The sequence below is a fragment of the Piliocolobus tephrosceles genome, chromosome 1, assembly GCF_002776525.5.
Source record: "Piliocolobus tephrosceles isolate RC106 chromosome 1, ASM277652v3, whole genome shotgun sequence".
NCBI classification, from domain to species: domain Eukaryota; kingdom Metazoa; phylum Chordata; class Mammalia; order Primates; family Cercopithecidae; genus Piliocolobus; species Piliocolobus tephrosceles.
The window spans coordinates 194975084-194999638 of record NC_045434.1 but is presented as its reverse complement, the minus strand read 5'-3'; the positions used below and the strand labels follow the sequence as shown (position 1 = coordinate 194999638).

Below are 24555 nucleotides of genomic sequence, written 5' to 3'. Positions count from 1 at the left end.
ATATCATGTAACCCCTGAGCCTCAGTTTTCTCACCTACAAATGGGACTAATCACAGAACCAGGCTCAGAACTGGATTAAAATGAAAAGATGGCTGTAAATACATCTGACATTCAGAGGACACTTAATAAATGAGTTATTATTATTACAATTTTCCTCCTCTGCTTGACTATGAACTCCTCCTCCAGGGCAGGGACAGGTCTTACTCATGTTTGTGTTCCCAGGGTCCTCCTTAGCAAAGAATCAATGCTTTGCAGGGTCAATGCTCAGTAATGATTTGCCAATTGCAGCAGTGATTCCAGCTTCCAGACTCCTTCCCTGTCCTCTCCCTTAGTAAGTCAGATGGTCAACAAAAATTTACTGACGGGAGAGGTGGGAATCTTTATTCCCTGCTCCTCTTGTTTCCACACGGAGGCATGTCAACTTCCAGAGTTTCTCTAAGGGGACCGAGGGAGTGTGAAGATTCATCGTGGCACAGGTGCACTGCAGGTTGTTCAGCATCCCTGATCCCTACCTGTAGGAGCCAAACAAACCAAACTGCCTCCAAACCTCTCCAAAAGCTCCCTTGGGGGCAAAACTCCCCTAGTGAGATACAGTGAGTTAGACTAACCCTCAGGCCTCTCCTCTCTCCTCCCCTCTCTTCTCTCCTCTTTTGGAGAATCTGACAGCTCCAGAGGTTCCACTGTGGTCTTCCTCATTGCCGTGGCAAAGGAGGCCTAAGGTTGTCCCACTGCACCTGTGATGAAGGGCAAATCCGATGAACTCAGATAAAGAATTAGCAAACCTATTGTACACAGATTGAAGGCCACATCAGTAACGAAGGGGACATTTTAATTTTAATGTATCTTCAGTTGCTTGTCTTTTTTTTTTTTGAGACAGAGCCTTGCTCTGTCGCCCAGGCTGGAGTGCAGTGGCGCAATCTCAGCTCACTGCAAGCTCTACCTCCCAGGTTCATGCCATTCTCCTGCCTCAGTCTCCCAAGCAACTGGGACTACAGGCGCCCGCCACCACGCCTGGCTATTTTTTTTTTTTTTTTTTTGTATTTTTAGTAGAGACGGGGTTTCACTGTGTTAGCCAGGATGGTCTCGATCTCTTGACCTCGTGATCTGCCTGCCTCGGCCTCCCAAAGTGCTGGGATTACAGGCTTGAGCCACCGCGCCTGGCCAGTTGCTTGTCTTCTAAAATCACAAGCAGATGAGCAGTGGGACTCTGGGTGTTCTAAAACTCCACTCCTTGGATGCCCCGTGCTTGGTAGGCATTAGGGCCCTCTCTCAGCTTCCCCTGCTTCTGCCTGTGGCCAAATCTGTCCGTTCACCTCCCATTGACCACCCTCCCTCCCAAAGGAAAGTTCAAGAGTATTTCATGGCTTGAGGATTCATATTGTCATTTTACTTATTTACAGAATCAATAAACCAACGCATACACACTATCCAGAGAGGTGGGAAGCACTCCACAACCTTCTCCCTCAAACCTGGGCCCAGACCCCAGTCCTGGAGCACTGCATCCACCCAGTAGAAAAGGGGTCCAACCAAGACTTTTCCTGACTTTGTAACTTACAGACACAAGAGAATTGAGGGTAGAAGGGAAATTCTTGGCACCTGGACTGGAGTGGGATAAAAGGAGAGTAGGAAAGCAGTGATAGGAGAGAAATGAGGAAGGTACATACAGTTTTATAAATAACTAGACAAGGTCTGAGCACTTTGGGTGCGGATGGAGTGAGAAGGGCTAGAGGCATGTAGGGGCCTAAGTGGGAAAGGAAGAAATAGTGCTTGGGGCCAGAGCGGATGAGGGATCAGCTCTGGGCCTCCTTTTGCTCCATCTGTAAAGTGAGTGAGTTGCCCTAGGTGGTGTCAGAGCAGGACGCCTCCTCGGAGATGCTAGGACTCTATGGGCTTCTAAGCCAGCCTAGGGACTTTGGAAAAAGAGCTCTGGGGATTGGCAAGGACTGGTGATCACCGCCAGAGAGGTGGTTGATGCCCACACAGGCTATGTCTGATCCCCGGGCTGGTACTGTGGTTCGGTGGAGGTGAAGTAGTCCTCCAGGAAGGACTGCAGGTACTCGAAGGTGGGCCTCTCCTCCGGGTCCAGACGCCAGGTCTGTTCCATGGCCTCATACAGGGACGCTGGGCAGCCTGGAGGGCATGGCATGTGGTAGCCCTGCTCCACCTGTTCCAACACTTCCCGTTTACTCATGCCTGAGGATGGGGCTCTGTCAGTCAAAGGGACAGCCAGGAGGAAGCCCTTCCCCGTGACCATCCCCTACCCCAGCCCTACCCCTGGCGAGGCAAACCTGGGTAGGGGATCCGGCCCTTGGTGATGAGTTCAGTGAGCAGGATCCCGAAGGACCACACATCTGACTTGATGGTGAATCTGCCAAAGAGGGCAGCCTCTGGGGCTGTCCACCTGATGGGGAACTTGGACCCTGGAGAGGATGTGGGAGCAGGGAAAGTTAGTGAGGGGGTCCCTGGAAACAGCTGGATCAAGAGAATGGGATCTGGGCACAGTGGCTCACATCTGTAATCCCAGCACTTTGGGAGGCCAAGGCAGGCGGATCACTTGAGGTCAGGAGTTTGAGACCAGCCTGGCCAACGTGGTGAAACCCCGTCTCTACTAAAAATACAAAAATTAGCCGGGCGTGGTGGCAGGTGCCTGTAATCCCAGCTACTAGGGAGGCTGCAGCAGGAGAACTGCCTAAACCCAGGAGGTGGAGGTTGCAATAACCTGAGATCGCACTACTGCACTCCAGCCTGGCTGACAGTGAGACTCTGTCTCAAAAAAAAAAAAAAAAAAAAAAAAAGAGATAGAGGAGAGAATGGGGACTTTAGGGATGAGGATCTTGGGGGTCCTGAGCATAAAGGTCTCTGGGCATAGTAGAAAGGACATGGTATCTAGTCAACACCTACTATGTGTCTAGTATAGTGATGGGCACGTTCTAAACATTGCAATAATTCTCATCCTAATAACAGCCAATACTTGGCTAGCCTTTCCTGTGTGCCAGACACTGTTTTAAGTGATATGCATGCATTAACTCATTTAACCCTCACAAAACCTCCATGAGATAGAGACTCATTTTACAGATGAGGGAAAGGAGGCACTGATTAGTTAGGTAACTTACCCAGATCACAGAGTTAATACCTGGCTAGGATCCATGCTCAGGCATTCTGGCTACAGAATTCCCACTGTTGCACGTCATTGTCTTTCATTTAAGAATTATAGCTGTGCCTGTCACATAGCAGGTGCCTGGTAAACATCTGCTGATTTGCTGTTATCTGAATATTTTCACTTTACAGAAGAGAAAAGGCAGCTTCCAGAGGTCAGGTGACTTGCCCAAGGCCACATGGCTGGTAAGTGGCCGACCTGGGATTTGAGCCCAGAATTGCCTCTCATACTACATCAGGATGGGGGTGACTCGGGTGACCTGGGGTGAAGAAGGGTTCCTGAGTGTGTGGGGCCCCATGGAAGTCCCTTGTTGCATGGGGAGCTCTTGGAAGGTGGGGTGAGGCAGGGCACCTTGGCAGGGGTTGTACTCATCGTCCTTGATGAGACGGGCCAAGCCGAAGTCTGCGATCTTGCACACCAGCCGCTCCCCGACCAGAATGTTGGCTGCCCTCAGGTCGCGGTGAATGTAGTTCATGCGTTCCATGTAGGCCATGCCCTCAGCTACCTGGGGGGCCAAAGTGTGGAGAGATGGGAGCTCATGTGGACTCACAGCACCGTGGCCTGTGTGAGGGGTGAGGGACCATTTGAAAAACCCACTTTCCAGAGGGGGAGACTGAGGCCCAGAAAGAGAGGCAGTACCTCTCAGGCACAGCTGGAGGCACAGCTGATGCAGTGGGCGGGGCCGCCCTACCAGGCGTTTGAAGGGACAGAGAATTTGTGAACAGTTAATAGGTAGGAGGTCCGGGAGGTAAAGGCTGCTGGCCCAGTTACCTGGGCTGCCATGTCCACCAACTGGGGCAGCCTCAAATCCTGGCCCTCCGGGTTCTTGAGGAAATCCAGCAAGCTGCCTGGGAAGAGGAAGCCAGAACGTCAGCGGCAAACCCCTAGCCCGGGCCCCAGCCCCTCCTCCTCTCGCTTGGCCCCGCCCCTCCATCCCCCCCCCACCTGGACCCGCCCCTCACTTAGGACCCCGCGGGTACCTCAACCCCTCACTTGTCTCGCCCTGGCCCTGCTGCCAGACACGGACTCTGCCCACATCTCGTTTCTTCTGTTCCTTGGTGCCCCGGACACGACCCACTCAGACTCCGCCCCAGACCCTCCCTCATTCCCGATTCTGCCTTCGTTAGCCCAAGCCCCACACCCCCAACACCAGAGGCGCCGCCCCCAGCCCCAGATCCGTGGTGGTTTCACTCGGCCCGGCTCCCACCCCAGCGCTCCAGTCGTTTTACACACCTGGTCCCTTAGTGGGACTCTACCCATTGTCCCTCGTCCCTCACAGATCGCGCGTCCCAGGTCCCACGCCTGAAAACTCCCCTCTTAACTTCACCCCAAATCCCGCCCGACCAGGCTCCGCCTCCTGACCGTGACACATGAACTCGGTCACGATGTAGATGGGCTCCTCCGACACAACGGCGTACAGCTGCACCAGCTTGTCGTGCCGCAGCAGCTTCATGACCTGCGCCTCCTCCAGGAAGGCCTTCGGGGACATGGTGCCTGGCTTCAGCGTCTTCACCGCCACCTTAGTGCTGCCGTTCCACGTGCCTGCTCGGAGGCTGTCTTGTCAGGACCCTCTCCCCCGATCCCAGGCCCTCGCCCCGGCCCCCCGGAGCTCCGTACCCAGCCACACATCCCCAAAGCAGCCGGTGCCCAGCCGGCGCTCCAGCGTGATGGAGCTGCGGCTGATCTCCCAGGCGTCCTTAGCCAGGCCCAGCGTCTGCGGCTTCATGATGGTGCAGGGCGCGGTGAGCAGGTTGCATAGCCCGTCATTCACCTCTAGGGGAGGGGTCATGGAGTAGTCACAGGAGGGCCAGGACACCCCCTTCCACTCCTTATCCTATCCCAGCCTGGTGCCAGACCCTAAGATCAGTTATAAGGAACTAGGCCCCAAATGAGGTCACAGGCCAGGAAGAAAGGCAACTCCACCCACTGAATAGGGGAACATGTTGGTGCCCAAGGAAGGGAGTGGCACCCAGAGGGAGAGATGATCCCTGTAAGCCTTTTGTAAGGCCTGGGGGCCTTCCCATAGGAGGTAGCCTCCAGCTGGGCCTTGAAGGATAAGGTGGGATTCTCACAGGTGGAAATGGGGTTGGGGATTCCAGGCAAAGGTGTGGACATGAGGCCCATGGTCTTCCACGGACGTCATCCTTGGCATAACCAATCAAGGCAGAAACGTGGGCATTGACTCCTGCCTTGCCTTCACCCCCACAGCCAATTCTCCACCAAGTCAGGCCTATTCTGCCTCCTACCCAGCTTCAGAATCATCTGCTTCGTCTTTACTCCACTGCCACCAATTTAGTCTCCACCACGTCTCACCTGGACAACGGCCCCTCCCTTCTGATGGACCCCTCATTCTGCCTTGTCCCCTGGCATCCAGGCTCTACCAGCAGCCAGAGTTTCTCACAAAAGTGAGACCAGCCTCTGTCACCCCCTGCTCAGGGCCCTGTGATGATGGCTCCCTGTCTGCCCACAGGGCAGTTCTGGTGCCTTGGGGGGGCATTCAGGTGGCACAAACACTCCATCAAGTTTCCACAAATTGAGGCCTTGAGGCAAGAAACTGACCAATGCCTTGCTCAGTTATGAGGAGGTGCTGCTTGGTGATGGACTGCTTTCCTCCAGAAGCTCACAAAAGCTCCTGGCCTAGGAGACCACTCCTTGGATTCTGGTTTTGGTCTGGCCAATACTGCTTGGTAGACCCTTCCCTTCTCTGGGCCTCAGTCTCCCCATCTGGACAATGCTTCAGTGGGTTGGTTCAGGGATCCGAGGCCCCTGCCCTCACCCATGTAGTGCTGCACCAGCTCCTGCACCGAGTTGAATTGAACCCGTGTGGTGATGTAGTAGCCACCCGTGTCCAGCTTGCGAATCTTGTAATGCTTCACATGATCGCCTCTGGTCTGATCCCAGTCCCGGATGGACAGGGAGTAGGCACCTGTGGAGAAGGATCACTTTGGATCTGCTGTTCTCCTCTCCCCTACTCTGGGAGCTGGGAGAGGCCCGACAGCAGCATCCCTAGGACCTGGTCCCAGTCTTGGCCTTGACCCAAGCACCCTACCGCTCCTAGCCCTACCCCAATGGTTGGGCCTCCCAGTCACGTTGGCGCATGGCACCACCCCTACCTTTGGTGGTCTCGCTTTCCCGAATGAGAAAGGCCCCCTGGGGGTTGCCTGGCGAGAGCAGCTGCCTCTCTGCATCCTTTCTCCCAATCTTTCCAAAGTACCACCTGTTGGGAAAGGCAGGCAAGAGTCAGGTGTGCTCTGCTCAAATCTCACCTCAGCCTCCTGCGCAGTCACTTCACAAGTCAAGACTCCATTTTCCCCATGTGTACAATGGGGCTGGTACACCTGCTTCATAGCCTGGCTGGGAGGATCACAGAGGAGGGGAGTGTAAAATGCCTGGCACACAGTAGGTGCCCAGCAAAGGTTAGCATCTCTTCTCGTTAGGTTTCTCTTGAATTAAAATTGCTTCAATCCCAGTCATCAGGGTGCCACGGACCCTCACTTCATCTCACTCTAGCCCCTCTGTGCACTCATTTTACAGATGAGGAAGTTGAGGCTCAGAGAGGGAAAGTGACCTGTCCACAGGCTGGCTAATGAGATCTACCTAAAATCCTCTGCCGCTTACCCTAGTTCTTTTTTCACCACTCCAGTAATCAGATCACTCAGATCCTTCCCCCCCCCCCCCCCCCCAATCCTTTCCTCCTTTGGCCTCCCGAGCAACATGGTCTCCTGCTTCTCTTCTCTCTGGCTGCTCCCGCCCCAGCTCCTGCTCTTCTTGCACTCTCTTAGACTTCGATGTTGTCCTAAGTCTAAACTTCAACCTCAGGCCTCAGTCACTCCTCTCCCTTGGGGATTCTCTCCGGGACTGAACTGTAGCCCTAAACCAACTGTGCAGGGACAATGGGGGAGCTGACGTGACCACAGGTGCCATAGAAGACTCAGATGATCATGGAACTGGCCTGTGGCCATCTTGAATTAAAGGAGCCTCCTGTTTTCAAGCCAAGGGTGGTGGAAGTCTTAGTGGACCCTGGGAAAGTCGGTCCGCCCCTGGGTACTAGGCACAGTTCAGGAGACAGGAGAAGGCACTGGCAAGTGGTGTGTCCAAGAGGGCAGGCGGGAGGGGGACGGAGGAAGTGTTGAAGGACTGTATAGACAGGACACGTCAAATTTTTTCAAAGCCCTCCCCCTCCCACACGCATGACATTAGCTACTTCCTTAATAATCAGTATAATAATAACAGCACGTATTTCGTGCTAGGGTCTGCCTTATTACATGTATGTATTTACTTAATTCTCCTAACAACGTTGTGAGATAGCTGCCATTGTTAACCCCCATTAGACAGTCAGGGCTGCAGTTGCTAGAACAGGAACCCAGGCTGTCTGCTTTAGGGCCTGTGCTCCTAACCACACTACCCGTAACCACAGCACTGCACTGAGCACCTCTCAGCGCTTGGTGACACTGGCTCCAAGATGTGGACACAAGCATGACGCTCCCCACAAACCTCCTGTCCTCTGCATCTCATGCCTCCTACCACCTCCCCAGACTTGGGCCTCACTGCACTTGACCTCTGAACCTCGCCCACCCACTGCTGCTCAGCGATGCCCACCCACTCCTGCTCGGTCATACCCACTTCCTGCCAGCAGCCTCCACCTGCATGCAGCCTCTCCATTCCAACAACCTCCAAACATGCCCACATTTCTCCCTTCCCCAAAGGAAACTATTCTAAGTTCCATCTTGCCATCAACATTCTGCTGTATCTTCTCGCCTTCCCTTCACTTGGGTCTCCACTTCCTCACCTCCCACTGCCTCCCAGGTTCTGCTGTCTGGCCTCCGCCTCCCACCCTCGCACAGAGAAATCTCTCACCAAGGTTACCCCCACTGCCAAATCCAGTGGCAGCCTCTGACACGCCCTCTCTAGTTTCCTGAAGCTTCTGTGCTCTCTCGGTTGTTCTGACTTGGGCTGGTCTAGATTTCCTCACTTCTCCAGTGGCTCCTTCTCCTTTGAGGGCAGCTTTCCCCAAAGTGGGGTCCTAGGGCCAATCTTTTTCACTCTCCGCTCTCTTCCTTAACCCTCTATATAGCTTTTAAAATTTTTTTTAATTAATTAATTTTTTTTGAGACTGCGTCTCTCTGTGTTACCCGGGATGGAGTGCAGTGGCTCCATCTCAGCTCACTGCAACCTCCACCTCCCAGGTTCAAGTGATTCTCTTGCCTCAGCCTTCTGAGTAGCTGGGACTACAGGTGCCTGCCACTACACCCAGCTAATTTTTGTATTTTTAGTAGAAATAAGGTTTCACCACGTTGGCCAGGCTGGTCTTGAACTCCTAACCTCAGGTGATCCACCCACCTCAGCCTCCCAAAGTGATGGGATTGCATGCATGCGTCACTGCCCCCAGCCCCCTCCTATATAGCTTTAATGATCATCTTTACTCTCATGGGTTCCACATTTCTGCCCTAGCCCACTGTGCCCTCTGCAAGGATCAAAGCAAACAAACTGAGGAGTCTTAGTGCCAATTAGGAAAAGGTGCCCGTTCCTCTGGGCTGATTCGGGGGCATGGATTAGCAGAGGCTGGTTGCCTGCCGTACAAAGCACAACCTAATCGAATTGCTGGCAGCCTCCTCCACCTGGATATTCCTCTCCACAAACCACAATCCAACAAGTACCCCCTAGGACCCATGAACCTATAGCTGCTCCTGTGTTCCCTGCCTTAGCAAATGGTGCCATCATCCACCCGGCTCCTTAAGCAGATTTTGAGTCACCCTTGATTCCTCCCACTCCCCATAACCCAAATCAGTCACAGAGTCCTGGATTCTCACTTTGCAGTCTCCTCAATCCCTTCTTTTCTCATATATGTATGACATTTTGTGAGGATAGCTTTTTAAAAGCTTTATGAGCCTCAGTTTCCTCATCTGTAAAATGGGGACAATAATAATATCAAGGGGCTGGACATGGTGGCTCACACCTGTAATCGCAGCACTTCGGGAGTCTGAGGCAGGAAGATCACTTGAGGTCAGGAGTTTGAGACCAGCCTGGCCAACATGGTGAAACCCTGTCTCTACTAAAATTACAAAAATCAGCCAGGTGTGGTGGCATGCACCTGTAGTCCCAGGTACTTGGAAGGCTGAGGCAGGAGAATTGCTTGAACTCAGGAGGTGGAAGTTGCAGTGAGCCAAGATTGTGCCACTGCCCTCCAGCCTGGGCAACAGAGCAAGACTCTGTCTAAAATAATAATATCAAGGCCAGGCATAGTGACTCATGCCTGAAATCCCAGCACTTTGGGAGGCCAAGGTGAGAGGATTGCTTGAGCTCAGAAGTTTGAGAGCAGCCTGAGCAACATAGCAACATAGCAAGTTTGAGATCAGCCTGAGCAACATAAAAAAAAATATATAAAAATTAGCCAGGCATGGTGGCACACACCAGTAGTATCAGCTACTCAGGAGGCTGAGGTGGGAGGATCATTTGAGCTCAGGAGTTTGAGGCTGAAGTGAGCTAAAATCATGTCACTGTACCCCAGCCTGGGCAACAGAGCACGCCCTTGTCTCTTAAAAAACGAATAATATCAACGGTGTTATTGTGAGAGTTAAATGAACCAAGGTGGTAAAAACTTGCTGTAGTATACTTGCTCAAGTATATAAAGGCATTCAATGAATGATAAATTTCTGTCTCTTGGCCCAGGCCTCGGTGGCTCATGCCTGTAATCCCTGAACTTTGGGAGGCCAAGATGGGCGGATCACTTGAGCTTAGGAGTTCAAGACCAGCCTAGGCAATATTGTGAAACACTATCTCTACTAAAAATACAAAAATTAGCTGGGCATGGTGAAAGAATCATCTGAGCCAGGGAGGTCAAAGCTGCAGTGAGCTGTGATTGTGTCACTACACTATACTCTAACCTGGGCGACAGAGTAAGACCCTGTCTTAAAAAAAAAAAAAAAAAAAGAAAAGAAAAGAAAAATTCTTGCCTCCTTAATAGAATTAATTCCTAGTAATGCTCCCTTGCACTTGTTCAGCACTTTACAATTTTTTAAAGCTCATACACTGTTGTTTTTACTGGGAGGCAATATGTATAATGCTGAGCAAATGCAGCCCAACTATCTGGGTTCATACATCAGCTCCCCCACTCACTAGCCATGCGAACTCGCACAGGATATTTACTTTCTCTGTGCTTCAACTTCCTCATTTGTAAAATAGGGTAATAGTAGTTTCTAACCCTAATAATACACAGATAGTACTTTCAATAGTGCCCCGAACATAGTACATGCTCTATAAGTATTATCTACTATTATTATTATCAGTACAATCTTCTTTTATTCTGACAATGACCTTACAAAATTATTAGATAAGGAGACAGGCTCAGACTGGAGCAATGACTTGTCCAAGAGGTGGCCTTGGAGTCTGGACTCCAGGGTCCTGTCCATAGGGCTGGCCTTGCCGCAATCCTCACTTACTCTTCAGCCTGGATGGAGTCAACAGGGGCCACATAGTTGCTGGGAATGTAGCCAGTTTGTCCGGAGCTGAGAGACCGAGCCTCCCACCAGTCACCTTCACTGTCGGCACAGAACAGGGCATGGTCAGCAGCATCCCCAGCCCCCAAGGCACCCTGGGGCCAGGCGGAGCCACACAGGTCTGCAGAGATGAATCCTGCCAACCCCTCATCTTGGACACCCCCCACCACCAGCGCTTTTGTCTGCTGTGCCCCAGCCTCCTCAGCTGGGCTGGGCTGGGGATTGGGAATACAGTGGACAGCTGACTAGGTCACTTCCCCACAGAAAATGGCTACAGATTTCCTTCTGGATAAAATCTAGACTTCTCAATGTGGCTTAAAAAGCCCGGCAGAGGCCAGGTGTGGTGGCTTATGCCTGTAATTCCAGCACTTTGGGAGGCCGAGGCAGGCGGATCTCCTGAGGTCAGGAGTTCGAGACCAGCCTGGCCAACATGATGAAACCCCATCTTTACTAAAAATACAAAAAATTAGCCAGGCGTGATGGCTCCTGCCTGTAGTCCCAGGATCACTTGAACCCAGGAGGTGGGGGTTACAGTGAGTCGAGATTGCACCACTGCACTCCAGCTTGGGAGAGAGAGTGAGACTCCAACTCAAAAAAAAAAAAAAAAAAAAGCCTGACAGAATCTGCCTCTGCCTACCTCTCTAGCCTCCGTTCTCTCCCATTCTGCATCCCATATTTTATGAACCACCTAAGGTGAACTACTTTGTAGTTTTCAGAAGTTATCATTTATTCTCATTCTCTGTCGCTCTCTTCCTCTTTTCCTCCCTCTTCCTTCACTGTCGATTCATTTTTATTTTTTATGTTTTAACTATTTATTTATTTTTTTGAGATGGAGTCTTGCTCTGTTGTCCAGGCTGGAGTGCAGTGGCGCGATCTCGGCTCACTGCAACCTCCACCTCCCGGGTTCAAGCGATTCTCCTGCCTCAGCCTCCCACGTAGCTGGGATTACAGGTGCACACCACCATGCCTGGCTAATTTTTGTGTTTTTAGTAGAGACAGCGTTTCACCATGCTGGCCAGGCTGGTCTTGAACTCCTGACCTCAGGTGTTCCACCGCCTTGGCCTCCCAAAGTGCTGGGATTACAGGCATGAGCCACCGCACCTGGCCGTCTATTTCATTTTTATAGCCTCAGCTTAAAAATCACCTCCTCCAGGCCGGGTACAGTGGCCCAACACCCACCCACTCACCACCCACCCCACCCCCCCACCCCATCCCAGCACACAGTTGCAGTCACCCAGGGTTTTTATTTTTATGTATATGTGTTCGCAACTAGGCTGGAGCATTCTGAGGCTAGGGACCAGGTGGGATTCCTGTCTGGGTCCTGCTCCCAGCCCAGGCAATGTTCTGACTAGGTGACCTGGTCACTTACGTATTGTTCAGGATGTGGAACTTCTCGCCCTTGGTGAAGGTGAGGTCATCCTCAGTTCGAGCCTCATAGTCATACAGGGCTATGAACAAGGTCACTCCAATCCCTGCAGAGTCAGGGCTACTTAGCAGGGTAGGGCATGGGGCAGAAGCACCAAGGGGGCTGCACCCCCAAATTCCTGTTCCCCAGCCAGGCGCTGCACCTCCCCACTCCTCTAGTGCCCCGGTTCCCAAAGGCCTTTGGAGTCCAAGGAATTTCAGATTTGGTCTCCACAGCTTAGGACACACAACTTCAAGCCCATTCCTCCCACCATGGAGGATCCCCTTATTGCCCACTCCTCCTCTTCCCCACCAAGAAGACTTCCCATCTGGGAAGTGGCTCCTAAAAGGGCAAGAAGTTTCTCTTTGTCACTTGCTTCTGTCACAGGGTCATGCCCCTCTCAGCCTGGGAGTAGAGCTTCCTGACCCTCCCCTGCAGACTGTGGTTTCTGACGGTAGGGCTGTACAGACTCCCTCAGCCTGTGTGACCTTGAAAGCAGGGTTGTGTCTGCCACATCCTACTGGAGGCTCCTAAGGGCAAGTCCGCATCTCCTCTTCTTCCCTCAGTTTCTCCCAGGATGCTGGCAGCACCTGACTCTGGCCCCCTGGACTCACCTGACACACCCCTGATGGTGCCACTGTCAAGGAAGCCAGGGTTGATGGCCTGAGGGGAGAAGTTGCTGTAGTTGGGGATGTGGACAAATGATGATGCAGGCTGGGCCTTACTGGGGTCAGGCCCATAGTGGTCTGCTGCCCCATAGCTCCTGAAGTCCACGTCCAGGCCAGCATCCTCTTTGGCCGTGGCCGCCGGCTCCAATTTCTTGCAGAACACACAGCCCATTCCAGGTTCCCTGCTACAGAATGGGGCATGCCTCACTCAAGGGCCCCTGCCAGGTGCACCACTCTGTGCACACACGTGTACGCGCATGCTCATATGCTCATACAGGCACATGGCTTTCCTTCTTGGGCCTAGATTGGGGTCCTCCCTCTAAGGGAAAAAAGCGGAGCCGGGCCACCTACTGTACCGTTCAGTCTGCCTCACAGTATGTCCCCGCTCAGTGCTTCTATTCCCATTGGCTCATGTCTCTGTCTCTGGGGCTGGCTTTCTACATTGGGATATTGCTATGCTTATTTGTATATTTTTGCCTCCTATTGCTTTGTTTTTTGTTTTGTTTTATTTTGTTTTGAGACAAGATCTCACTCTATTGCCCAGGCTGGAGTGCAGTGGCACAATTATAGCTTGCGGCAGCCTTGATCTCCTGGGCTCAAGTGATCCTCTGGTCTCAGCCTCCCAAGAACTGGGACTACAGGTGCATGCCACCATCCCTGGCTAATTTGTTTGATTTTTAGTAGAGACAAGGTCTTGCTATATTGCTCAGGTTGGGTCCTATTGCTTTGATATGTTGTGTTTCTTTGACTCTTTCAGTGTGCTTGTACATGTGTGTCTTTGTGTGTCTCTAAGTATGGGTGAGTTTGCCTGTGTGGGTATGCATGTGTGTGCAGCTCTTTATGGATGTCTGTGTGTCTGTGCATGCAGGTTTGTGTGTATATGACAGTGTGTAAAAGTCTCTATGTATGTGTTTGGCTGCATGTGTATAGGTCTGTAAGACTGTTTGTGTGTATGTGCTTCTGTGTGAGTATACGTGTGCCTGTCTGTGTGAGTGGCTGTCTCTGTGTCTGTGTGTCTATGAATGTGCACGTAGCTCTGTGTGGGAGCAGTGTGCCTGTCTCTGGATGTGTGTATCTCTGCGTGGATGTCTATATATCTGTGCATGTTTGTGTGTGAGTGTGTGTGAGGCTGTGTGTCTGCACCTGGAGAGTCACTGCAGAGGGGGATCAAGGCCATTTCCTGTCATGGGTCCAGTCTCCAGCCTCTCAAGCTGCCTCATTCTGGCTCCCCCATCTGTTACCTAGCAACAGGGTCCTTATAGAAGGACGGGGCTGTGAGGAGTTGTGGGGTTCAGGAAGGCCACCCCCACCCTGTTTTGTGACCCTGAAAGCCCTCAGTCCACCCCACTTACCCCTTAGGACCCTACTCCTGGGTCAGTGGGGCTGCGGCATGATCCTTGGGAGGGGTCAGAGACCTGAGGGTGAGACAGAAGGACAAGGAAGATGAAGGCTCTGCCAATGTTTCTGTCAGCAGCTGCCCAGCTCCTGCCCTCTTCAGAAAGCCAGAAGGCCTGGGCTCTGCCCCAGCATGACTTCTGCCTTCACTTTCCTTCCTATCACCCCTGGCACATTTACACAATCACTGTCACACAGGGCACACCACCCACACCAGCTCTCTTTCACACTCATACTCACGGGACACACCAGCACAGTCACGCAACAACACTCACAGCATGCATTTGCATGAGTGTACGTGCCAACACCATCACACGCCAACAGAGGCTCTAACAAGCCCAAGCTCACAATAACACACACACATACACATGCACATATACATGTGGTGCCTGCCAGGTTAACTGACGAACACACTCGGACACGCATGATTTTGTACATTATAATCATCTCTCTAACAGGATTTCTATCAAGCCATGCTCAGCTCCCTCATAGTCCCAGTCACCTTCTCCTAAAAACCAGTTCTTCTGGCCGGGCGTGGTGGCTCATGCCAGTAATCCCAGCACTTTGGGAGGCCGAGGCGGGTGGATCACAAGGTCAGGAGTTCGAGACCAGCCTGGTCAATATGGTGAAACCCCATCTCTACTAAAAATGCAAAAATTAGCCAGACGTGATGGTGGGTGCCTGTAGTCCCAGCTACTCGGGAGGCTGAGGCAGCAGAATCACTTGAACCCGGGAGGCAGAGGTTGCAGTGAGCCGAGATCGCACCACTGCACTCCAGCCTGGGTGACAGAGCAAGACTCTATCTCAAAAAACAACAAACAAACAAACAAACAAACAAAAAACTGTCCTTCCTCTGAACCCTGCTGTGCTCCCAGCCACTCTAGGGTTCCATGTGGTGGCTGAGTGACAGTGGATACCGGCCTCCGGAGCTCTCCCCCTATCTCCATAGCAAGGAAAGGACCACGTCAGAAGTTGGGGCCACCAGAGTCCCTTGGGAAGGCCCACAATGAGCCAACTCTTTTCTGGCAGCTGTATCCTCTGAGCAACAGGGCAGGCGGTCATTGAGCAAGGGTCCCCCACACCCTGCCAGAAACTCTGCCATTGCAACACTCAGAGAGGAACTGACTGGTGAGAGAGCTTGGTTTCCTAAGATGTGAGAACAATGGAGAGTTGAGGGTGGGGCCAATCCAGTGAACCCTGATTTGCCCCAGAGGGCCCCCAAGGTCCTAGAAGCAAGGACCCCCAGCTTCTCCTCTCAATCCCCAGTCCAGTTACCTTTACAGATATTCTCTTCCTCTTCTCTCTGGGTCCTGTCCTTCCTTCCTAGCACCACTCACCTCTTCCAGGAAGTCTTCCTGGATCCACCAGGTCCAGTTGCCTGGCCAATGGTTCCGTCACATCAGTGCTTTGGTCTCCACCCTAGCCCCACCTGCCCCTCTCACCCCTTGCTGTAAGTGTGCTCTCATGTGTGTGTTGGGTGGGGGTGGGAGCCTCACACCCGTGTGGTGAACTGTGGGATGGGCTGTGGTGAGAAGCCTGCCCTAAAATAGCCCCTGTTCACTGGGCCCTGCCTGAGACCTTTGCCCTGGGAGTCCTCCCTGGGATGAAACCACTGTGTCTAAAAGGTCCCAGGATGCTACAGGGCTAGTTAGAGCCAAGGCAGAAAATAGAGGTGGAGGATTGGAAGCCATCCAGGGCCCAGGGGGAGGGATTTCAGGGACTGGTGACAAGAGAAATGGGGCTGATACAAAAACAAGGGTGAGGCCGGGGGGCACGGTGGCTCATACCTGCTATCCCAGGACTTTGGGAGGCCAAGGCAGGATGATTGCTTGAGCCCAGGAGCTTGAGACCAGCCTGAGCAACACAGGGACACCCTGTCTCTACAAAACAAAAATTTTTTAATTAGCCAGTCCTGATGGCACCCACCTACAGTCCCCGCTACTCCGGAGGCTGAGGTGGGAGGATTGCTTAAGCCTAGGAGTTTGAGGCTGCAGGAGCTGGGATTGTACTGCTACACTCTAGCCTGGGAGAGAGAGTAAGATCCTGTCTCTATTTTAAAAAGAAAACAGAAAAACCTAGGGTGAGAATAAAGACTTCTCACAGGAAGACACACACACACCTCAAATGGTGCACCGTGCTGATAGCCGGATCCACACAGCCCTTCAGACCCCTTCTCAGATGGCACGTTACCTCAGCTGCCTCATGCACAGTCTCCAGGCTACTCTGCGCAGATTCTTAGCACAAACATCTTTAAGTGTACACACACCCCATATACACACACCTCCAGCCCTCATCCGTCTGCACATAGATGCTCATGCACACGCATGTGCGCACACACACACACATCCTCTATACAAGAATAGCAGATATAGAATTTATAGCATTTATTATGTGCTGGCCACTGCATTAAGCACTTTACCTATATTATCTCATTTTATCCACACAACCCTATGATTTTAGTATTATTATTATTATTATTATTTATTTATTTATTTTGAGAGGGAATTTCGCTCTTGTCACCCAGGCTGGAGTGTAATGGCATGATTTTGGCTCACTGCAACCTCCGCCTCCTGGGTTCAAGCCATTCTCCTGCCTCAGCCTCCCGAGTAACTGGCACCACCATGCCAGGCTAATTTCTGTATTTTTAGTAGAGACAGGGTTTTCACCATGTTGGCCGGGCTGATCTTGAACTCCTGACCTCAAGTGATCCACCCGCCTTGGCCCCCCAAAGTGTTGGGATTACAGGTGTGAGCCACTGCACCTGGCCTAAGTATTATTATTATTGATGAGGCAACTGAGGCACAGAGAGGTTTGGAAACCTGCCCAGGGTTGGCTAGTCACAGTGGCTCATATCTATAATCCCAGAACTTTGGGAGGCCAAGGCAAGAGGATTGCTTGGGCACAAGAATTTGAGACCAGCCTGGGCAATATGGCAAATTCCAGCTCTATAAAAAATGCAAAAATTGGCCACGCACGGTGGCTTACGCCTGTCACTGCACTCCATCCTGAGTGACAGTGAAGCTCCGTCTCGAAAAGAAAAAAAAAAAAAACTCCAAAAATTAGCTTGGCATGGTGGCACATGCCTCGAGAGGCTGAGGCAGGAGGACCGCTTAAGACCAGGAGGTAGAGGCTGCAGTGAGCTATGATCATGCCACTGCACTCCAGCCTGGGCAACGTAGTGAAACTCTGTCTCAAAAAAGAAGGCCACAGATATGATGCATCCTGGTGTTTGGCTCCAGAATCTGAGCTTTCAAGTACTTCTCTCCATTGCCCATCACAGATACAGAGAGATGCAGCCATTCCTGCTGGCATGCACAAATGCAGATGCCCCCACACTGTCCCCCTGCCCCCCACATAGGGACACACACACTCACACACACACAGACACACACACACAGATATACACAGCTCTCTCCGGTGACACAGACCCACATAGAGCTCTCCTCTATAGAACATAGACTTATACAATCTCTCATGTTCACACACAGATACAATATTGCCACTTCCAATAGTACCCACGTATATATTGCCACAACATATCTACATCAGACCAAGGGGATCCCTGAATTCTGCATGCCCAGAATGGCTGCAAGGGAGAGACTATCAGCATCTGAGAAGAAAGCTCTGTGGGCTCAGAAAGAGCCCTGGCAGGGCTGACAGTGTCGTCAGCAGGCAGAGGTAGGCAGCTCTTGAGTCTTACCACTTCCAGACTTGATACAGACCAAAGCCCTGGCCAGGCCTGGCTCTCTGGGGACCGGTATGCTGAGGGGTCAGGGGATGTAGGGCACAGGGTATGGCATCTGCATGGCCCAAGGCAGTGAGGGGCCACACTGCATGTAGCCATGTTCATGCTGTTTTGTCAGAGGAAAGAAAGAGATGGGGAAAGATAGAAAAAGAAGAGGCAGAGAGAGAGAGAGAGAGAAAGAAAGGCAGAGTTTGAGAGATACAGGGAGATAAAGAGAAAGAGCCAGAGACAGCTAGAGAGACAGAAAGAGAGACAGAAGGAAGAGCCAGAGACAGAGAAACACAGCGTGGTATGCTGGCAAACTGACTCTCAAAAAAAACCAAAAGCCCTGATCTGTCGCATTTTCTGATTTCCATGGTGTAAATATTCCCACCATGGCTGATTTAAAGCTACCAAAGTGAGTTCCTGAAAGCTGGAGTGGAAGAGACACACAGAATGAACTTCCCTGAGCCAGTAACTAGCTGGCTCCAGCACACACTGCCAGAAAGAAACAGAGACAAAGAGACAGAGGCAGAAACGAGAATTAAGGAGAAAGAGTAACCGAGAGACCGAAAGAGACAGAAACAAGAGAGAGGCAGAGATGAAGAGAAGGAGAGAGAGAGCTAAAGAGACAAGGAGGGGAAAAGACCTCGGAGGGAGAGCAGATTGGGTTCACTCTGCTCAGGCATCTGCATAAAAATAGCCCCAGGACTCGTCATCCTCCCCTTACTCTGATCTCTATGTGCCACCAATCCTTTGGGGAGTAATTTGACTTCCTAGAAATCTGGGTGGCAGTAAAAATGTGCTAATTTATTAAACAGTTACACAGTGACTAGCATCTTGCCAAGCAATTCCCAGTCATGGTCTTATCTGGTGAACCTATGAGGTGGGTTTATGACTGCCCTTATTTTACAGATGAAGAAACTGAGGCACAGAGATGTTAAGTAACTTGCCCAAGATTACATTGTGACTAAAGGATGCTAAAATGCAATGCTGATCAATTTGTTGCCAAAAACCACTGTAACCACTGGTCCATTCTGCAATCCTAGTAGAAGCAATAATGCAAGCTTGTCCAACCCACAGTACATGGGCCAGATGTGACCCAGGACAGCTTTGAATGTGGCCCAATACATATTAATAAACTTTCTTAAAACATTTTGAGATTTTTTTTTTTTTTTTGAGACAGGGTCTCACTCCGTTGCCCAGGCTGAAGTGCAGTGGCATGATCTTGGCTCACTGCAACCTCTGCCTCCTGGGTTCAAGTGATTCTCCTGCCTCAGCCTCCTGAATAGCTGGGACTACAGGTGTGCTGCCAACATGCCCGGCTAATTTTAGTAGAGACGGGGTTTCACCATGTTGGCCAGGATGGTCTCAATCTCCTGACCTCATGACCTGCCTGCCTCGGCCTCCCGAAGTGCTGACATGAGCCACTGCACCCGGCCTTTTTGGCAATTTTTAAAAGTCTGTCAGCTATCACTAGTGTTTGTGTATTTTATGTGTGGTTCAAGGCAATTTTTCTTCTTCCAGTGTGGCCCAGGGAAGCCAAAAGATTGGACACCCCTGCAATAACGTGTGTCTTTTAAGGAGCACCTAGTGTTCTGAGCCCTGTGCCTCATGCTCTGAATCCTTGATCCAGCAGGCAGGGCACAGGTGGAGGAAGGGAGGGGTGTGGGGGAGAGAGCCATATCTGCCCAGATTTTCTCAGGAAGTCACTGAATCTGAAGAAGCCAGGTCTCTCTTTTCTCAGCACTGAACTTGGCTGCCTGCTAATGCCAGAAAGGGGGCAGCTCAGAAAGTAGTCACAGCATCATTCTGGGCACTTAGTTCTGTTTATAAATATGTCTCTTGAGCATCTGGTTTACAGGAGTTGGCTCCAAGATCCCCATCAGGGTCAAAATCAGGTTAGGAGTATCAAACTGAGGTCCAACCCTGGACCATAGTGCTCCCCACTTCAACATCTGCCCTGTGGCCCTCCCCAGCTCCATTCTTCAGTAGCTCTATGATCTTGGATCTTTGACATAAGCCTCTGAGCCTTAGTCGTTGCATCTCCACCTTCTGAGCAGTTGTTGTGAGGGCTTCATGACATGTGGCTCTTGCCCGATGTGCAGTGGCCAAGTGTGACCAATAACCAAAACCAGAATGGCCCCCAGGGACCGTTTACAACTCCACCCTTTCTTTTGCATAGGGAGAAGTTACTTTCCCAAGATCACACAGACAGGGGATTCAAAGTCAGCACTATTAATTCAAGTCCAGAGTTCCATTCCCTCCCCCATGGCTGTGTTCTCCAAAGCCTGAGCAGGGGATCATCCTGTTCCTAACTAGTGAATGTCATACTTCCGGTCAAACACACCACCCCTGTCATATGGCAGCTGGTCACCCAGCAGGGAGGGACCCTGCCTCCCACCCATCCCTACTGCTGGACATAGGAACCCCAGGTTCACCCATTCTTTTTTGAGGCCCATGCTTCCCAAAGCTATGCCAGTTCTTTGATGTAGACACAGGATATCCTGCCCCCGCAACCCTCACCAAGTATCTGTGGGATCTAGAGGCAGATTTAGGCTCACATTCTAGCCTGCCTGACAACTGACTTAAGGCATTGGGCAAGTCAGTTTATCTCCCTGAGTGGCAGCATCTTTGCCTGTAAAATGAGAATACAAATGTCCACCTCCTGGGGTTGCTTCTCAGCATCAAATGGGGTCTCACCCCTGGAAGCATCAGACATACAGTAAGTGCCCAGTGAACTTTCACTTCCCTCCTTTCCCTTGAGGAAGGTCCTCCATGGCAATGATGGTATGGGACCAGAGGGTACAGGACTGGGCAGGGCTGAGAAGAAACAGAAGTTCCCAGGGTGAGGTGAGAGGGCTGAGCTGGCCCAGCTGCCTGGGAAATTTCACCAAAAGGGAACTGGGACTTAGGGCAGGGGCAGGAAACCACCATCCTGCAAGAGTTCCGGCTTCTCCTCCGGACTCTGGGCTGACCAGGGGCAGGCCAGGGTTGGAGGGGCAGGGAGCACGTGACTCCCAGCACACTGTGCCGCATCTCTCACTAGGCCCTGTCCCCCAGACCGGGCTTCCATCCCTCATCCCCAGTCCTCTCACAGAGACCCTTCACCCCGCTGAACCCCAGTGCCTTTGCTGAATCCCCATCTCTCTCGCTGAGGCCCCCACAGCTCATTAACTCTTTCTTTCTTTTCTTTTCTTTTCTTTTCTTTCTTTCTTTCTTTCTTTCTTTCTTTCTTTCTTTCTTTCTTTCTTTCTTTTCTTTCTTTCCTTCTTTCTTTCTCTCTCCCTCTCTCTCGCTTTCTTTCTTTCTCTTTCTTTCCTTTCTCTCTTTCTTTCTTTCTCTTCTTTTTTTTTTTTTTTTGAGACAGTGTCTCATTCTGTCGCCAAGGTTGGAGTGCAATGGTTCGATCTTGGCTCACTGCAACCTCCACCTCCCGGGTTCAAGCAATTCTCCTGCCTCAGCCTCCCGAGTAGCTGGGATTACAGGCATGCGCCACCATGCACAGCTAAAATTTTGTATTTTTAGTAGAGACGGGGTTTCATCATGATAGCCAGACTGTTTTTGAACTTCTGACCTCAGGTGATCCACCCACCTCGGCCTCCTAAAGTGTTGGGATTATAAGCGTGAGCCACTGTGCTCAGCCTTCATTAACCCCCTTTCATCTCACACGATCCTTTCTTGAGGCCTCGAAACTGCCTCCTGAAGAAGACATGCTCACCCAACCCTGTGTGACTCCGCCACCACCACGGTGAGGCCAGGTGTGTGCAGGGGGTGTTTGGGGGTAGCCTTTACCCTCCATGTGGTCCCGAAGCCATCAGCAGTTTTTTCCACTTCTTGTGGGTAAAAGTGGTTTTCCACCTGTTGCTGAAAACCACCCACTAGCCTCTAAAACATAGCTCTTTAGGTGCCATCTGTCCTGGGACTCAGGATTTTCAGGAGATGGGAGCCATGGGGGTGTCCGGGGCAGCTGAGGGATGAGAGTCTGGATTTCAGTGTGGTCAGACAGGAAGCCCCCTCCCCGGTTCCTCAGGGGAGGGGCGGTGAGGGGGACATCCTGCCTTTTCCCACCTTAGGTCAGCCCAGTCTGCTACCCATGGGAAAAGCCCTGCCCCTGCTTCTCCAGCTCTGGGGTTCCCTACTCAGCCTCCTGAGGTCTGGCCACTTCCTTTGCCACATCAGCCCCAGGTGGCTGCAGAGAACACCCAAACATCCACTTGTATGCTCAAGGGTTCATGCTCATTCACTCAGAGCCCAAAACATACAAACACTCACACCCTCACGGGTGGAGGGCATGAGAGCACCTCCTCACTGGAACAGGAAGTAGTCATGAAGCCCCGGAATCCCACACCCTCCTCCCCGGTGGGGACATGAAACTTGGTCTGGATGAGGTAAGGATTCAGGCCTCAGCTCAGGCTACATCAGAGACGAGATGTCCTGGACTTCTGGTCCCTACTGTTGACCCTGCAGGTTGCCAACTCCCAAACCTCCACCTTCCCATCTGTGAAGTGGGAACAGGGTCCTGCTCTCCCATCACCACCACAGTAGGAAGGATGCTGAGGACATCAGGGTCCTTGAGAGTACACACCCGAGGTGTGGCCAACTGGGTGCGGCACCAGAGAGGGTGCGAGACAGATTTCAACTCTGCTGACCTCCCCATTGTGGGCCCTCATCAGAGCCATAGGCTGTTTATTTAGATGCCAACTGAGCGCTGGTCCCTGGAGGCCCTGTCAGTGAGAGCTGGGCTGTCTGGTCCCCATCCATGCTTTTTGTTGTTGTTTTTTTGTTTGTGTTTTCTTTCTTGAGACAGAGTCTCGCTCTGTCGCCCAGGCTGGAGTGCTGTGGCTGGATCTCAGCTCACTGCAAGCTCCGCCTCCCGGGTTCACGCCATTCTCCTGCCTCAGCCTCCCAAGTAGCTGGGACTACAGGCGCCCGCCACCTCACCCGGCTAGTTTTTTGTATTTTTTAGTAGAGACGGGGTTTCACTGTGTTAGCCAGGATGGTCTCGATCTCCTGACCTCGTGATCCGCCCGTCTCAGCCTCCCAAAGTGCTGGGATTACAGGCTTGAGCCACCGCGCCCGGCCTGTTGTTGTTTTTTACAGACAAAATCTCGCTCTCTCACCCAGGAGCTCTCACTGCAGCCTTGAACTTGTGGGTTTCAGCGATCCTCCAGCCTCAGCCTCCGGAGTAGCTAGGACTATAGGCAGGTGCCACCACTTCTGGCCTTCGGGCTAACTATATTTTTTTGTAGAGACAGGATGGGGGTCTCCGCTGCCCAGGCTGGTCTCCTCTGCGTGCTTTTGAGAAGGTGAAGGGGAGGCTCGCTGAGTCAGGGATAGCCCTTAACCCTTCAGCAAAAACTGCTCTCTACACCTGATCCTCGTGGGGGAAGGGTGGACACAAGGATCATTTCTCCCCATAGTTGAGATGAGGAAAAGGAGGCCCAGAGAAGTCCCGTAACTTGCCTACACTCACACAGCAATTAAGGGCCCAGTCTCGCTAATAACCCAGGTCTCTCAAACAGCAGCTACTCCAACTCAGGATCTCTGAACACAGCGGCATCGCGCCCTCCTAAGTCGGGAAGCCCCCCCCCCCCCCGCCCCACCAGACCGAGAATTCAAAAACTGGACGAATGTGGAGAGCAAAGGGGGCTGCCCCCGCCAGAAGCCCCGCGGCGGCCCAGTGCGGCCCGCCCTCGCGTTGCCATGGAGGCAGCCCCTGCGGGCACTCGCGGTCAAAGGCAGGATTTCCGTCGGGGAGGCAGCAATACCCGGATCCCGCGGGGAGCGCGGGCCGAGACCGCCGCGGGCGCGGAGGGGGCGCCCGGAGAGGCCAGACCCTGCTGAGGGCGGGGACTTCCCCAGGAAGCGGGGACCCACGCCTTGCGCGCCGGGAAGGAGTCCCCTGCAGCCCAGAACCCACCGCAAGGGCGGGCCGGGAGGGTCGCGGCCGCCTACGTTACCCTGCGGGCTGTGGGCTTCACCCCGACTTCGGCCGGCTCGGAAAAGGGGAACTTCCTGGACCCGCAATTGCACCTCAGGTTCTCCATCCTCCAGAGATCGTTCTCCTCGACCCTCTTCCCGCCAGCTCCCTCACCTGTTCCCTCCAGCACCCCCACCCATTTCCCTTCTCCTGGACCCATCAGACCCGTCGGCTTCTCCCCGAAGTTCCACTCTCACGATCCCTCCAGTTTCTCCCCCAGACCCTCCTGGGGTTCCCCTTAGTCCTCCCCCGCCTGTCTTAGCCCCCTTCCTAAACTCTCATAAGTCCCCTCCATTTTACCCACTAGACCTTTTTGGGGTCCCTTTGGTCGGCTTCCCCCGTGCTCCCCTCCGCCCTCTCCCCCAGGTTTATCAGCCTTGCTCTCCAGGTCGCCGGTTTTACTCCTTAGGCCTTTTCGGGCTGGGGTCCCTTTGGCTGTCACCTTGCTCAGGTGTCCCCCCACCCCCATGTTCAGGCTTCTCTTCCCCTCCACCCCCAGTCCTCTCCCCAGGGCCCCGAGGGGGAGGCCACTGCCTGACCTGCCCAGCCCCCACCCGACGCGGTCTCTTACCTGGAGCCAAATTCTGCCTGGCCCCGGAGCGAGCCAGCCGGGGCTCCAGCAGCCGCGAGTGCCGGCGTGCGGGGAGAACTGGGGTGCTGCCCGCCTCTGACCGCTGCCCCTCCTGGGCAGGGAGGAGGAAGCCGCCTTGGACTTCTCTTATTGCAG

The 24555-nt window shown here is 52.6% G+C and overlaps 1 protein-coding gene across 8 annotated transcripts; it reads right to left on the bottom strand.

Annotated features, from left to right (window-relative positions):
- Nucleotides 1-1356: 1356 nt before the first annotated feature.
- FGR (FGR proto-oncogene, Src family tyrosine kinase) lies at nt 1357-24555 on the bottom strand. 8 transcript variants are annotated; one of them, XM_023219497.3, is made up of 14 exons: nt 24400-24553; nt 15909-16001; nt 14079-14141; nt 12673-12911; nt 12023-12125; nt 10597-10695; nt 6271-6374; nt 5934-6083; nt 4775-4930; nt 4520-4699; nt 3929-4005; nt 3509-3662; nt 2289-2420; nt 1357-2193 (listed from the first exon to the last, which is right to left on the bottom strand). In XM_023219497.3, exons 4-14 carry the CDS (start codon nt 12896-12898, stop codon nt 1985-1987), a joined length of 1590 nt encoding a protein of 529 aa, XP_023075265.1. In that variant the 5' UTR covers nt 12899-12911; nt 14079-14141; nt 15909-16001; nt 24400-24553; the 3' UTR covers nt 1357-1984. The 8 variants fall into 8 exon arrangements, 7 of the variants coding, with proteins under 7 accessions (XP_023075265.1, XP_023075264.1, XP_023075267.1 ...); XM_023219496.2 differs by lacking the exon at nt 15909-16001 and having other exon boundaries at nt 24400-24555; XM_023219499.1 differs by lacking the exons at nt 15909-16001; nt 24400-24553 and adding an exon at nt 15459-15610.